Source organism: Vicia villosa, unplaced genomic scaffold (assembly GCF_029867415.1).
Source record: "Vicia villosa cultivar HV-30 ecotype Madison, WI unplaced genomic scaffold, Vvil1.0 ctg.002629F_1_1, whole genome shotgun sequence".
Lineage (NCBI taxonomy): Eukaryota > Viridiplantae > Streptophyta > Magnoliopsida > Fabales > Fabaceae > Vicia > Vicia villosa.
Genome location: NW_026705989.1, coordinates 106,964 through 121,438, shown reverse-complemented (window position 1 = coordinate 121,438; position 14,475 = coordinate 106,964). Strand labels below are relative to the sequence as shown.

General features: G+C 34.0%; 1 protein-coding gene across 1 annotated transcript; it reads right to left on the bottom strand.

The window, feature by feature from the left end:
• Window positions 1-4,531: 4,531 nt before the first annotated feature.
• On the bottom strand, window positions 4,532-6,498 carry LOC131639432 (uncharacterized). The gene is made up of 6 exons (XM_058909930.1): window positions 6,123-6,498; window positions 5,951-6,032; window positions 5,449-5,648; window positions 5,301-5,361; window positions 5,144-5,195; window positions 4,532-4,870 (listed from the first exon to the last, which is right to left on the bottom strand). Exons 1-5 carry the CDS (start codon window positions 6,261-6,263, stop codon window positions 5,179-5,181), a joined length of 501 nt encoding a protein of 166 aa, XP_058765913.1. The 5' UTR covers window positions 6,264-6,498; the 3' UTR covers window positions 4,532-4,870; window positions 5,144-5,178.
• Window positions 6,499-14,475: the final 7,977 nt, after the last annotated feature.

Here is a 14,475-nt window from a genome sequence, read left to right as displayed (position 1 = left end):
TATCATATATAATCATGTCTTCGCATAGTTCTGTCTCTCTACAAATGAGGCCAACGCTCGTTACAAGTTTTATAGTTCTAGGTTAACTTGACAATAACAACTTCATTAACGTCTCTTATAGATCTATGACCAAGACACTATCATATTGATGGCTTAATGAACTCTTCCAGGCAAGGAAAGAGGAAATGCTTTCCAAGCATCTAGTTTTCATTTGATTATGTCAGCAGAGCCTTGCAAGCAAGTGATTTTAAGATTTACCCTTAAAATAAGATAGCTAGTAAGAGCATCTCCAACCGTGAATCCATTTTTGAGTTCTTTATGGGACCTATTAAACCACATCAGTTTGAAGCAACTCAATTAATTTTTTACTCCAATTGTGCAACTTTAAAGAACTCATATTGGGTCATACAACTTTACTTTCTAAATTAATATTTTATCCATATTAAAATTTATAATATAAAAATATTGGTTAGTTTGAATTTTTTAATATAAAAATAAAAGTAAGAATCGTTGATCTCTTTGTTACGTGTGCCATTGTTACGTTTGTCAGCTTAGAACAATTTGAAAAGCAAAAACAGGATGCCACGCTGGCGAACTTAGTTGAAAAACCTCCGCTGGAGGTAGAGCTGTCAAAATGGACTAGCTCATATGGGCCGGCCCGCCAGGCCCGAAAAATCATAGGGTTTGGGCTTAAAATTAGAGCCCATATTTTTCAGGGCCTTTTTAGCCCAGCCCTAAAAAGCCCACTACCCATTAGGGCTAGCCCATATGGGCCGTGGGTAGCCCATCAGGCCCGCATAATTATAAATTTTTAAAAAATATATTAATATTTATATTATCTTACTCCAAAATAGCATATTGATTTTTCTTACTTCACTAAATTTTATCTCTATTTTATTCAACCTTTCTCTTTTAAATATTATACATTAATATAATCAACATTTTTTCATCATATTATATTAGTTTTTCTCTTATAATAAATATTCAAGTATTATTTTATACAATTTAGACATATATTGTATTTAGAAACACATTATAGTATTTATAAGAGATAATATAGTACTTAAAAATGTATTATGTTTAAAATAAAATAATTTTTAATTTTATTTATAATAAATATTATGGAGTTTTTATTTTAATTTTTTTAAATAAAAAAGTCCATTTAGGGCCGGGTAGCCCGAAGCCCATCTAGGACCGGACTCGGGTAATAAATATCGAGCCCATATTATACAGGGCCCGCTAGGGCCGGCCCGGTTAGGACCGGATAACCCATATTAACAGCTGTAGCTGGAGGTGGTCTAATATCTCCAAACCATAAAGACTGGGATCACCCTTTCTACTCATGCTAAACAATGCATGTCTTGTCTCCTTTCTATTAAGTATGTCACTAAGCATGACATTTATGGTATTATCATTTATCATCAATAAGAGGGATATAATCATCAAAAATACCATTATTCATTCATTGATTACTAATATTGAATATACCCTCGAATTAAATATCAAAAATATTTTCTATCTTCTCGGAATCCTCATTAAAAATATCCTCATGAATCAATTTGAAAATGTTTTTTTTTTCTTTTAACTTTAAAATTTCTATAAAAGAAAAATGTTCTTTTAATAGTTCAGATTAGACGAGTTGATCCGTGAATTTTCCGCTATTCATAGTTGACAAATTTTCAAAACAATTTTTTCATAAGTTCATTTTTAATTGGGGATTTATCCACCCCCTCTAGATAAGTTTTCTTCGTCTAACAGGATCCATTATCTCATTTTCTATTCTTGTTAAAAGTGGAAGGCTACAATGTTATGATGAATGAAGTCGTTAATATTGGTGATTATTTTTTTATCAGGTAGGATCTAATTTAAGTTTACGTAGTTTTCACCTTCAATTTGCAGATGATACATTATTAGCGTGTGAGCAAAATTGGGGGGATATTCGAACTTTAAAGGTCATCCTAATTTTGTTTGAGCTTATTTCAGGATTAAAAGTGAATTTCCATAAAATTATGCTCGTGGGAATCAATGTCATATAATCTTGGTTGCTAGACGCCTCATTGGTGCAAAATTGTAAAATCGGTCAGACACCCTTTGTGTATCTTAGACTCCCCATTGGGGGAAATCTCCGCAAACATTTTTTTTATCATTCGATTGTAGAACGTATCAAAAAAATATTGTCTGGCTAGACAAGTAGAAATTTATACATGGGTGCTCGCTTGGTCTTGCTTAAATATGTCATGTCTTGTTTATTGGTTTATTTTGTTTCCTTGTCAAAGCTCCAATATATATTATTTTTCTGTCAAATCTCTCTTTAACGCTTTTTTATGTGGGAAGTGAGGAACATAGAAAAATACATTGCGTTAATTGAAATATTGTGTGCTCAGATAGGCAACATGGCGGGTTAGGGATTTTGAGGATGAAGGAATGTAATTTAGCTTTGATAGGGAAGTGATGTTGAAAACTACTTTTCGATCATAAGGGGTTCATGGTTTAAGGTGGTTGTTGCTAGATAAGATTTAGAAGGTGGAATGATTGAATCATGTGGGAGGTTGGCGTCGCAATGGTGACATGACTTGATGTTTGTGAAAGAGGGTTACATATTGTAATCGAGAAATTAGAATATTAAGAGGGTGGTGAGGGAGGTTAGTAATAGAGAAAGTACTCAATTTTGGTTTGATGCAGAATACTTTTTGAATTTTTTTTTTTTTGGCAAAAATGTATTGGTGGATGGGATGTGAAAGTTGGGTTGAGGGGTATAGGGGGTGGAGGTTAACCAAAGATTATTCACTTGGGAAGATCGTGTGGAAGAGTTTAGTGCTATTTTGGCTAACATTTTTTGCAGGTCAATGTTTCTGACAAGCGGATTTGAAGACCAAACATAAATGGACGTGCAATATTTTGGCCTAGATTAAGAATGTGATTTTCTTAGAGTTTAACAAAATTATTTGAAACAAAATTTGTTGAAAATGCCTTTATTTGCTTGTAGGTTATCATCTAATCGAATTCCTATAAAAAATAGTTTAGCATGATATGGAGTTATAGATCTCGATTCTTTATTGTGCTGGTGCGAAAGAGGACAATGTTTACTCTTTTTTTTGTTGTAATTATTTTATAAACTTTGGACCGAAGTGCTAAATTGGTTGAGTATTTGTCATGCTTGCTTATTAATCACAAGGACCGAGGTGAAGTAGTGCATTTAATTGATTTAATTGGATGATCAGGCGGTGGCTGAAAGGTAAAAAACCAAGTTTAAATTATGATGTTAAATTTAGGGGTGGCAAACGGACATGCTCACCCCGTTTAGACTCGTTCCATAAAAGCCGCAAAAAAAAAGGCGGGCGGACATAGTTGAGGGTGCAGGCTTAAAGCCTCGTCCCACCTTGCAAAAAGTGAGGACGGCGAATGCCCGCGGGTTTTGCACCTTTTAGGTCTAAAAATGTAAAATTTCATGTAAATGTCTGTGTCCACAAAAGCCCGCAAAAAATAGGGTGGAGCGGGACGGACATATTAGATGTTGCGAGCCTAAAATTTTGCCCCGCCTCGCAGAAAAGTTGGGACAAAACGGACATGATTGCCTCGTTTAGGCCCGCCCCACAAAAAATCCAAAAAAAGGACGGGCGGACATGGTTGAGGGTGCCGGTTTAAAACCTTGTCCCACTCTGCAAAAAGTGAGGGCGGGAAATGCCCGCGGGTTTTACACTTTTTAGGGCTAAAAATATATAATTTCATGTAAATGCCCGTGCACGCAAAAGCCCGCAAAATAAAAAGGTGGAGCGGACAGACATATTAGATGTTGCGCGCCTAAAACCTTTATCCGTCCTACAAAAAAATGCGGACAAAACAGACATGACAAATGGGTCGGACCCGTTTTACCACCACTAGTTAAATTGTGGTCGACTGACCTGATTTTTTAATTATTTTAACTGAACTCTCTATCCTTGACATTCGAGGCAGATCTTGTGCTTAGATTCTTTTTTACCTTCAATTTTTTTTTTTAAACTCATTTAACTCGCTAAACTTTTACTTGAAAAAGAAAAATATTTGAATTCCCATGCTCAATAGCCAGTAAGATGTTTTAACATTTTACCAAAACAAGAAAAACAAGCAAGAAAATGTTAACAGTCAAACCAAGCACACCAACTACTACGTCCTTGTCCCACCATTGATGGATAAGGATATAGGTGAGACAGATCATGTTTTGGACATAGTAAATAAACAAACATAGGATCAAATTCTTGAAACTTCTCCTAGGATAAGAAAATTTGAGTGGACATAGTTCCCATTAGTTAACCAACTGTTTTCTACATGTTTCTAGATTATTATGCTTCATAGAGTATGGACCACACTTTATCTTTGAAAGTTTTTTTAACTTATAGCATTGTAATAAATTTGGTTCATGAATCTACAACTTTTGACACTCTTTCAAGAATATTTCATTATTCTTAACTAGTACTGCATCATCTACAACCCGTGAATGTGTAGCCAAATATGGCTTAAGAATCTACAACTATGGAATAAACTAAGCATCATGTCCAGAAACAAAAACACATGGATATCACATTGTTGATAGATGAGTCTCTCATTACATATAGGGAGAAACCAAACCACTAAAATAGGGTTTCACCCCCTAGCATATTCTTATACCATAGGACTTATATGTTACCATTACTTAAGTAATGTTATTCTGTACAAGATAGTGAAAAGAAATGCTTATAGAAATATTATAACTATAGGTTCATATTGTGAATATGTTGTTTGGATGATGAAGAAAGGAACTGGCATCCACAACTTATTCACTACAGTAGAGTACAATGTTTCCATGTCAGAAAAGATGGACAACACTGTCATGTCACACTATCTTCCTATTTACCTGCAATTATGCAATGTAACATATCAGTTATGAATCATAGACGTAAATACCAGACACAACATTGACACGTGGACACTAGTAATAATTTTAAAAAATAAATAAATTGAATATTAGTGTCTGAAATAGATATAAACATGTCTCTTATAGTGGCGTTTGTGCTATAGAGCACATCACAACTAGGAAAATGCGAATGAATGAGTAAATCGACGGGTAATTTCCCGGGATCTCATGACAACAGAAAATTCATAGGAACTTAGTAAGAAATTTATATACCTTGAGGAGCATTTTCCCGGCAAGTGTGTGATCTTTTAATAATAGAGAGATCCTATTAATAGAAAATTACAAAACAAAAAATTAGTGAGAAATTCTTGACATAGAGGCGAACCGCAAAGTTTAGGCCACAAATCTATGAGACATTCATATGACTTACCTTGCCACCAGTTTCCTCTTGAGGCACTTCCTGAATCATCTTCTCCACCATCTTTCTTGTACTGATAAACATAAATTCATATTAGCCACAAATTTAAATAACTTTTGATATATTTTAAATACAGATAATGATAAATGTAATCAATCACCATAGTGTTCGATCCCGAACCACGAGTACTCTGAGGATGAGAGTATACATCTTGGCCACCATAATAGATTGATGAACTAAGCTGACATGGTTGAACTCTTTGTTCTTGATAAACATAACTCATATCCTTATTTGTTTTCTCCTCAGTTTCACCCTCACTTCCCTTAATCACATAATCTGCATTTCCCTTACTCATATAATCTGCATTGAGAACAAAAACAAAGCAAGCAAAAATAGCATTAATAACCCCTTAAAAAACTCCACTATTTTTTTACGGTAGAAATCAGGTATATCCTCCACGCACAACTGCAGAGACTAGTGACTAATCTTGAGCCAGAGAAAACAACAATAGAAGACAAAACTCTCTCAAAAATTGAACACTGTTGTGTACTGTACCTCTTAAAAAAACACTACACTACTATTTTTTTCTTCATAAATTAATCAAAATTTATAATAGTATAGTTTCATTATTAAATAGAGGCATAAAAACAGAGTATTCAAACCTTGAGTACCAATTTTGGAGTTTGATCCTTCAGTAGCAGTTTTTCCATTCAGTGCAGAACGCAGAGACTCTCTTCCAAACACCTGAATCATCACAAATCTCAAAATCAATAAACACACTTCTAACAATAATGAAACTGTTCAATAACAGATGAAAAATGAAAAAACTAAAACCTTTGAAGATGGAGAAAAAATAGAGTCGAAAATTCCAGAAGAAGCAGAGGAAGGATGAAAATCAATGGAACCAAAGAGTTCAGAAGTGAAAGAAGATGATGAAGATGAAGAAGAAGAACTCAATTTCTTTCTTCCTTCCATATTTTGTTTGCCTCGAAGTTTCAAACAAAGTGAGAGTTTTGTTTTATGTAAAGACAAGAACACAAAGAAACATTAACCACCGACCCTATGAAGAAGTTTGTGAATGAATAATAATATTGAAATGAGATATTTGGTTTTCCTAGGAAAAAAACAGAGGAAGGAAGACAGAAGAGAACACAGGTGTGTGAAAGGGAAAGACACGTGAAAAGGTTGTAAGCTTGAGAGAGATGGGTAAGAGTAAGATTTCATTGTATGCATTTATTTATAGGCGTTATTTCATGAGGTGAAATAAATGTTTTGGATTTTTTTTTAATTGTTTTTTAATATGTGGTCTTTTCTTATTAAAAAATGTGTTGGAGTAAATGTGAATATTTATTTTACTTTAAATGATTTCAATTGGAAATTTGATACTATTAGTTATTGGTGAATTGATGAAGCTTGTTAAAGGAAATTTGAGTTTGTGATCCGGTGAAGAAAACATTGATAGCTAAGGTTAGCGCTTCAACATTCAAGTTAAAGAGTGGAAAATGATGTGTCGAATTTAAATACTTTAGAAACACCACACTTTCTTTCTTAAATAGAGAAGCGGTTGGCAATTAAAAATATGAGTAAGACGTGGATCACAGTCAGATATCATATTGATATGGATGGCCAACAAAAGTTCATTAGGTGGAATCATCTACTTCTAAAGAGAAGAAAGTCTACATGTTTTGTGCGCTTCAACCACTTCCATTTGACTATTATACATTTTGTCTTTAGGCTTTGTAGTAGGCCCAAAATACTTGTCCATCAAGCTATTGTTTCTCTTTTACAAGACGATATTGTTCTACATATGACTTTATACGTAAGACGAGGTGGTTGTGGAGGTTTGAAAAACCATTATTTAAAGCAAAATCATTTAAGAAATTAGATTTTAAAACCATTTTATAAAATAGTTGAAAATATGCAGCAGAAATTCATAGTAAAGATAAATAATTGGAAAATAAAAGAGATAATGGAAGAGAGATAACATTAGAGAATTATATAGGTTTGACCAAGAAGACATAATCATGTCCTCAAGAATTTTTGTTGAAAGTATTCATTAAGCTTGAGAGTTTTTATAAGGTTATGCCCACGAACCCCCTTATATAAGGAAATGAAGTTTCAGGGTAACTATTAACCAAATAGCGAACAAGCCTCAAAGTAGTTAGTCTCTAAGCCAAATAGAGATTTTTTGCACAATCTGATCTCAAACCAAGACAGAGTTTTGAGTTGACTATCTTCCGAACCAAATCGGGGTTTCACACAGGCTAACCACAAACCAAACCAAGATTATTATCTGGTTGATATTGAACCACTTGAGTTTTTACACAAGGCTAGACTCAAAAACCAAGTGAGATTTTAGAGCGGGTTGATCTCGAATCTATAGAACTTTTAATCGGGATAAACTTAGGAACCATTAAATTTCTACTAGATGGTCTTCATGAACTAAAAGAGAGCTATCTTTAGTAGTGGAGCATACAAACCAAACGGAGACTAAGACAATCCCCCAAATACAAACAAGAGTTTTTTAAATGGCTTACCTCTCAACCAAAATAATAAATTCTTAAGGAAGAATTATCTACTCAAGAGAAATGTCTACTCTTGGAAAATTTGCAATTTTTCTTCACCCAAAACAATATTTCTCACTAGACTCAAGAACAATCTTGAAGCACTATGTCTAAAATGTGTGAGAAAACATGAGAAATTTATAGAGGTGATGAGAAAAAAATGATATTTTTCATGTTTTTTGGATGTGAAAAAGTGATAGAGAAATTGTTTATTTGTAGGCCAATACGTGATATAAATTTGGAAACAATTCATGGGTCTTTTAACTCAATTTATCGGCTAGGATAATTAATTAGACACCTCAAATAATCGATTGTTGAGGTCTAAATTGGAAGGTTCTGATAAGGGTCGTTACTAATTATTAAGAGACTGTTACAATTGATTATATACTCGATTAAGCACCATCTAATTAATTAGGAAAAAGATCTAATAAATTTAACAGTTATAAAAGTTTCCTAATCAAATGAAAATCCCCCCTAATCAATTGGCTATGCCTTAAAAGCTTTTTTTTTCAATTTAATTTAAAAAGAAAGAGACTTCTGAATGTTTTTGGTGTGTGTATAATTTATGCATAATACTTCGAAAAATGCACTTGTGTCTATACAAGACGCTGGTCACTTAAACTAATACGATCAGGCGAGCTTTAACATTTCCCCTCTTTCACACTCTAAAACATCAAGTTTTGGAATCATTATCTTTGTCTTTAACATCACACAAGAATCTTGAGTCATATTGATGAGGCCTGAGATATCTCCATGTTAATTATCATCATTCAAGAGTTTGAAAGGTTAACCATCAGTAAGCCTAAGTATTCACTTAAGAGTTGTTGGACTACAATGTTAACTTTAAACAAATGTCTATCTTTATTTCGGACAATATCTTGATCAAACGTCTTGTGTATCTTTGACATCTTAAAAATCTTTAGGAGTTGTTTAACTTTAAGTGTTGTCATCACAAAACTAAGCAGCTACTGCTTGACTTTCATTCTTGTTATCTGTTAGTGTGTTTATTGGCTGATTGGCATCTATATTTGGCTAAAACATAATAGCAGTAAAACATAATACAAGTGTAATCTTGCAAATATAAAAAGAACAAAACTGGTACAAGCAAGATGTTATATGGAATGTCATGACATCGCGCCTGCAAAACTGGAAGGAAGATGCAGTTTGTTTCTCAACAGATACAGGATATTCGTGGAATATTTTGTAATCCTATGTGGTGCAAATTTAAAGGTCTAAAGAATATTTGAAGAATCAGATCAGAAGATTGAAGATTCAGGGAGAATCAGATCAGAAGATTGAAGATTCAGCAGTTTCTAATTTAGGAGATAAATTAGGAAACTCATAATTAAAAAGACCTTGATTGTAGCACAAGATTTCTACAGACTTGTAACAGCAAGGAGTGCTGCGATTTGTAAGCCCAAGTCCAATTGAGAATAGGTTATAAATAGAAATCTTTGTAATCTAGTTTGAGAAAAAAAACCTGTTTAGAAAAGATGTAGTCCTTAGGGTTTCTATAGGTAGACCACCTAGGTTGTGGGATGGCTACCATGTCTTTCTCGAAACCTGTAGGTAAGAGAAGTGATTATTCTCACTCGAAACCTGTAGGTAAGAGTTGAGTATTGTACTCTTGATTGAAGTTGTGAAGCAAGATCAAGTTATTGTTCATTGTTAATTGTGTAAATAGTTATTGCAGGGTTGTAACAGTTAGGTATCACTAGGGAGTGAGCAGAGGTTCTCTTGTCTTGGATGGATGTCTGAGATAAAGGTTGCATTGGGTAGTGACTAGGTAAACCAGAGGTTGTTTATCTGTAAACCTGAGGTTGTTTACATAAAATAGTACTACTGATAGTGAAATCTTCTTCCTGGCTTGGTAGCCCCCAAAGTAGGTAGGTAGTTAGACCGAACTGGGTTAACAATTAACTGTGTTATTTATCTTCTGCATTGTGTTGTTTGTTCAGTTATAGATGTCATGACATCGTTTATAACATCAGGTTCAGAAGTGTTAGTTGTTCCTTTACAGAATCTTTTAAATTTTTACAATCTGGTTATGTTGACTGAACATATGTGATCCCAGGTCTCATTGACTCCGTATCAGGAGTAATTAAAAATTGGGGGATCTTTCTATTCTGCCTCTGCTACACTAATAACAGATAAGATGTCTTGACATCGTGAATGACATCCGAGTCTGTCATACCAGAATTTCATTATCCATAAGTTTAACAATCTTGGACCACTTCTTGATTATACCTTCAATCACATAGATCCATATAGGGTTTTCAATATGTGTCCCTACCCAGCCCCTAGATCTAGGGACGTGAAAATATATGATGGGACACCACTGCAATCAGGAACATGCGATTTTAATGCTTTCTTTGTAATAAGTAACATTTCATTTGGAATGACTAACATGTGTCCTTACGCTAGTTGGTGATGATGTTTCTTCTTCATTATAGAACTTGATTATTGGGAATAATTTTTTGGGGAAATCTAAATTGTTGCTTATGTGTACTGGATCATGTTGAACATGTGACTCAATACACAAGAGGGAGATCAACTATGGAGTTTAGATACTTCGTTGTCGTTTCTGGACTAACACAACGGACTATATCGTAGTCACTATGTTCCTACCGCAACCTAGAGAGATAAGTAACATAGATCATATAACTCATTGCTGCTCAACGAACTATCGTGGATTCCTTTATATCTTATCAAAACCTAGAGGATAAGAAATAAAGGGTTCAAACTCTATTTTAGGTTTTAATCCAAGTAGAGTTGGGGAAAGATGGAGACTGAGTTGCCACATCCTAGAGTGTAAGTAGCCACCAATCTCTTCTTTATCTATCACGACCTAGAGGATAGATAAAGTTTGGTTTTAGCAAAGATTAGATAGTATAATTTCTGTAGATAATTATGCCTATGCCAACTGGTAAATGTTCTCACCAAATATTTGCACCAAATTTTCACACCAAGCACCAAATTTTCTCATCAAATGTTTGCACCAAATTTTCACACCAATCACCAAATTTTCTCACCAAATGTGTTTGCACCAAATTTTCACACCAAGCACCAAATTTTTTCACCAAATGTTTGCACTAAATTTTTGCACCAAGCACCAAATTTTCTCACCAAATGTTTGGACCAAATTTTTGCACCAAGCACCAAATTTTCTCACCAAATGTTTTCCCCAAATTTTTGCACCAATCACCAAATTTTTGCACCGAGCACCAAATGTTTGTTTACACCAAAAATTTGTACCATAATTTTGTTCACACCAAAAGTTTGCACCAAATAAATTCGCCAAATTGATCACCGCCAGGGGACTAAAACAATTATAAATCTTGTATACTTACCACACCCTACAGGATAACTAATACAAGTTAGATATTTCATTGTTGCCCATTAAATTTTAACGTAGATTCCTTTATATCTACCTCGACCTAGAGGATAGATAATAAAGGAAAGGACTTACTATTTTTTGGGGACTATTATAGATTTGTCTATCTTAGGTTTTGTCTGTTTACCGCGACCTAGAGGATATATAAAGTTAACTTAATTTCAAATTCCTAGTCATAAGGGCATGGAGAATACTAGTAGAATATTATGGCCTTCCTAGTTTTGGTACCCAATATGCTGCTGATATGTTTATGTATGTTCCCCAATGGTAATCATTGTTGATACGTATATGCACCAAATGTTTATGTATTTTTTTGATGATTTCTCCTTTGGGCCTGGCCCAAAAATCACTTTGGGGTTCGCTTGGTTTGTACATGGGAAGGACTACGGGATTATCATGCGCTGGCAAGGCTATCATCGTCTGATGGTGATCGCATGGTCCCCTGAGGTTAACTCAAGGGCGTTGATCAAAGCAAACAGAAAGGACGATTGAGATAGAAGGAACACATTATATGAGACGCTTGGGATTACAATTTGGTAATCCAATCATGTGGCTAGTAGACGGTAGCGTGTCACAACTTATGGGAATCATGAAGGGGTATTTAACTAAAATTGCTTCACAAACCTTTCATTTTTTGTTTATTTTTATCTCTCTAGTTTCCATCGGTGTCTCTCACTCTCTCAATGAAACGGACTCACCAGAAATCGCTCCACCGGCCGAGCCACCTTGACTCACCACCAACCACCACAAAAAACACAGAATTCGGTTGAACTTTAACCAAAATGTTCATACCTTCATCTGCAAAAACCCAGAATATCCCAAATCATATGAACCCTAAGTGTAACCTTAAGAACCTTAGCCCTTTTTATAAACCCTAACCCTAGGTTAGTATGAACCCCAACCTAAAATTACTATAAAATCCCAAATTAAATCGCAATCATGCAATGATAACTATAATTAACACCCTAAAGCTAAGTATTTCGAGGGTTTCCTCTTCCTGCAGTGAATCTTTACGTGAATTCCTCTTCTGATTCATCTCTCTCACTCTCTCTCTCTCATCCCTTCTCTTTTTCTATTTGATTCTTAGGTATGGCCAAGTGGAGGCTTAGCTCAGAAGAATTAGGGTTTCAGTTGTGAAACCCTATTCTTGCAAAAGAAAGAGCTTTGGTGAGGGGGTTTGGATCGTAACAACGAGCAGGGTTTCTACAGAATTTTTCCTCCCCTTTTTCATAGTTTAATCTTAGGATTTATAGTATTAGGATTTTATTAGATTAGGAAATAGCTTTAAGTTCGATTTGTTGTTATAAATTAGATTGATTCATTCATATTTGATTTGTAAATGATTTGATTTTGTAATTTATGATTTCTGATTCATGTATTAGGACTGGATCTTATACGAAATTAAACAAAACATTTTTTCTTCAATGTTTGATTTAATTCGTTTGAGATTTTCTGGATTTGGACTTTGAATGATTTTTAGGGTTTGTGAGGTTGAGGATGATGGAGAAGGCGGCCGTTTGCAAGTTTTGGGTTAGGGAACCCTAGTTGACTTGGTCAACTTCCAACAATTAAAATTTAATAAAATTAAAATGGTGATAATAGTTATAATATTATAATAATTAGATTAATAATAATGATAGTAAAAAAAAAGCAAACAATGATGTTAACTTAATAATTTTAACTAATACTCACAACTATAATAATTAATAAAATACGAGTTAAACAAACTAATTGATAAATAATAATGTTAGTTAGCAACAAACTACTAATACTATTAATAATCAATATTAAATAATCAAGATATCAATTTGTTAGTGGTTGACTTAGTCAACTAAAAGATAGAAATACAATTTTAAAGATAAACCAACAATTTAGGCCCAAAGATAGAATTGGACCCAATTAAAATTATACTCCAAATAAAAGATATACACCACTCTTTTTCTATTCTATGATTATCCCTTTGAAATTTTTTAACTAAATGTAATAACACTAAGATTAGTAAAATAACTTAAAAAGTTTAGTAAGACTAGAATTTTACTGTTAATACTAATGGGGAAAATTTGGGGTATGACACTAGGCAGGAAGAAAATCCACTATAATAGTATAAGTTCAAATCCTAAACTATCTTAGTTTATAACTTATCACCTAATTATTACTTCTACAATTTTTACACAGGAACCTCCTAGATATGAGAACTCCTTCCCACTTCCCACAATCACCTTACTGATTAAAATAGTCACAGTTCTAACGACTATATCAAAGAGAATTCAAAGCTCTGGAGTTTCCAAGAGTTGTTTTATCATCCTCATAAGAATGGTCTTCTTCAGGTTTTAAGGACACATTCCTTTCCTTATCCTTCTCTACATGATGCTCCCATCCTTTTAAAACAACCTTCCAAGCCTTATTGTCCATGGATTTAAAAAAAACCACCATTATGACTTTCCACCAGTCATAGTTTCAACCATCCAACATAGGTGGTCTGTTGTTGTATCCTCCTTCTTTATCCACGGTAGTAGAAAATATTCTCCTGGGATCTCACCCGATAAACAGAACAGGGTGCCTGCTCTGATGCTAATTGAAATCCGAGCACTTACAAAACACACGTCAAGACTGATGTCCTAACACCATTCAATCTCAAAGCAGATGTTATAGCATCTACTGACTGATAACACAAATATCAAAACTAAAATAAACTTGCAGAAAGATAAATGACACAAGTAATTGTTAACCCAGTATAACGCAACAATACCTAATTTGGAGGCTACCAAGACAGGAAGGAAATCCATTATTGGCAGTATTAGTTCAAAGTTTAAACAGTCACAGTTTATAACTCGTCTCTTAATCACTACCATGTGCTACTTCTACCTAGAAATCGACATCTAGATATGAGAAATCGACATCTCACTTCCAATCACCTCAGTGATAAAAATAGTCAGACATTATGTGACGAGAGGAACCAAATAGAAAGATTACACTTTTAAATAAACAATACATAGTTAAGAACCTTAACTAATAATAATACTTGATCTTGCTTAAAAGCTTCGATCAAGAATAATACTCAACTCTCTTACTTAAAAGCTTCAAGAGTGATAATACACGTCCACCTCAATGTATAAGATGATACATGAGTGACACAAAGAACAAAAACACACGAAGGACTTGAACTTCCCACAAAACCTAAACCCTTATTGCACCCTCGGTTTTCCTTAGTGAATGTTTGCTATACTAG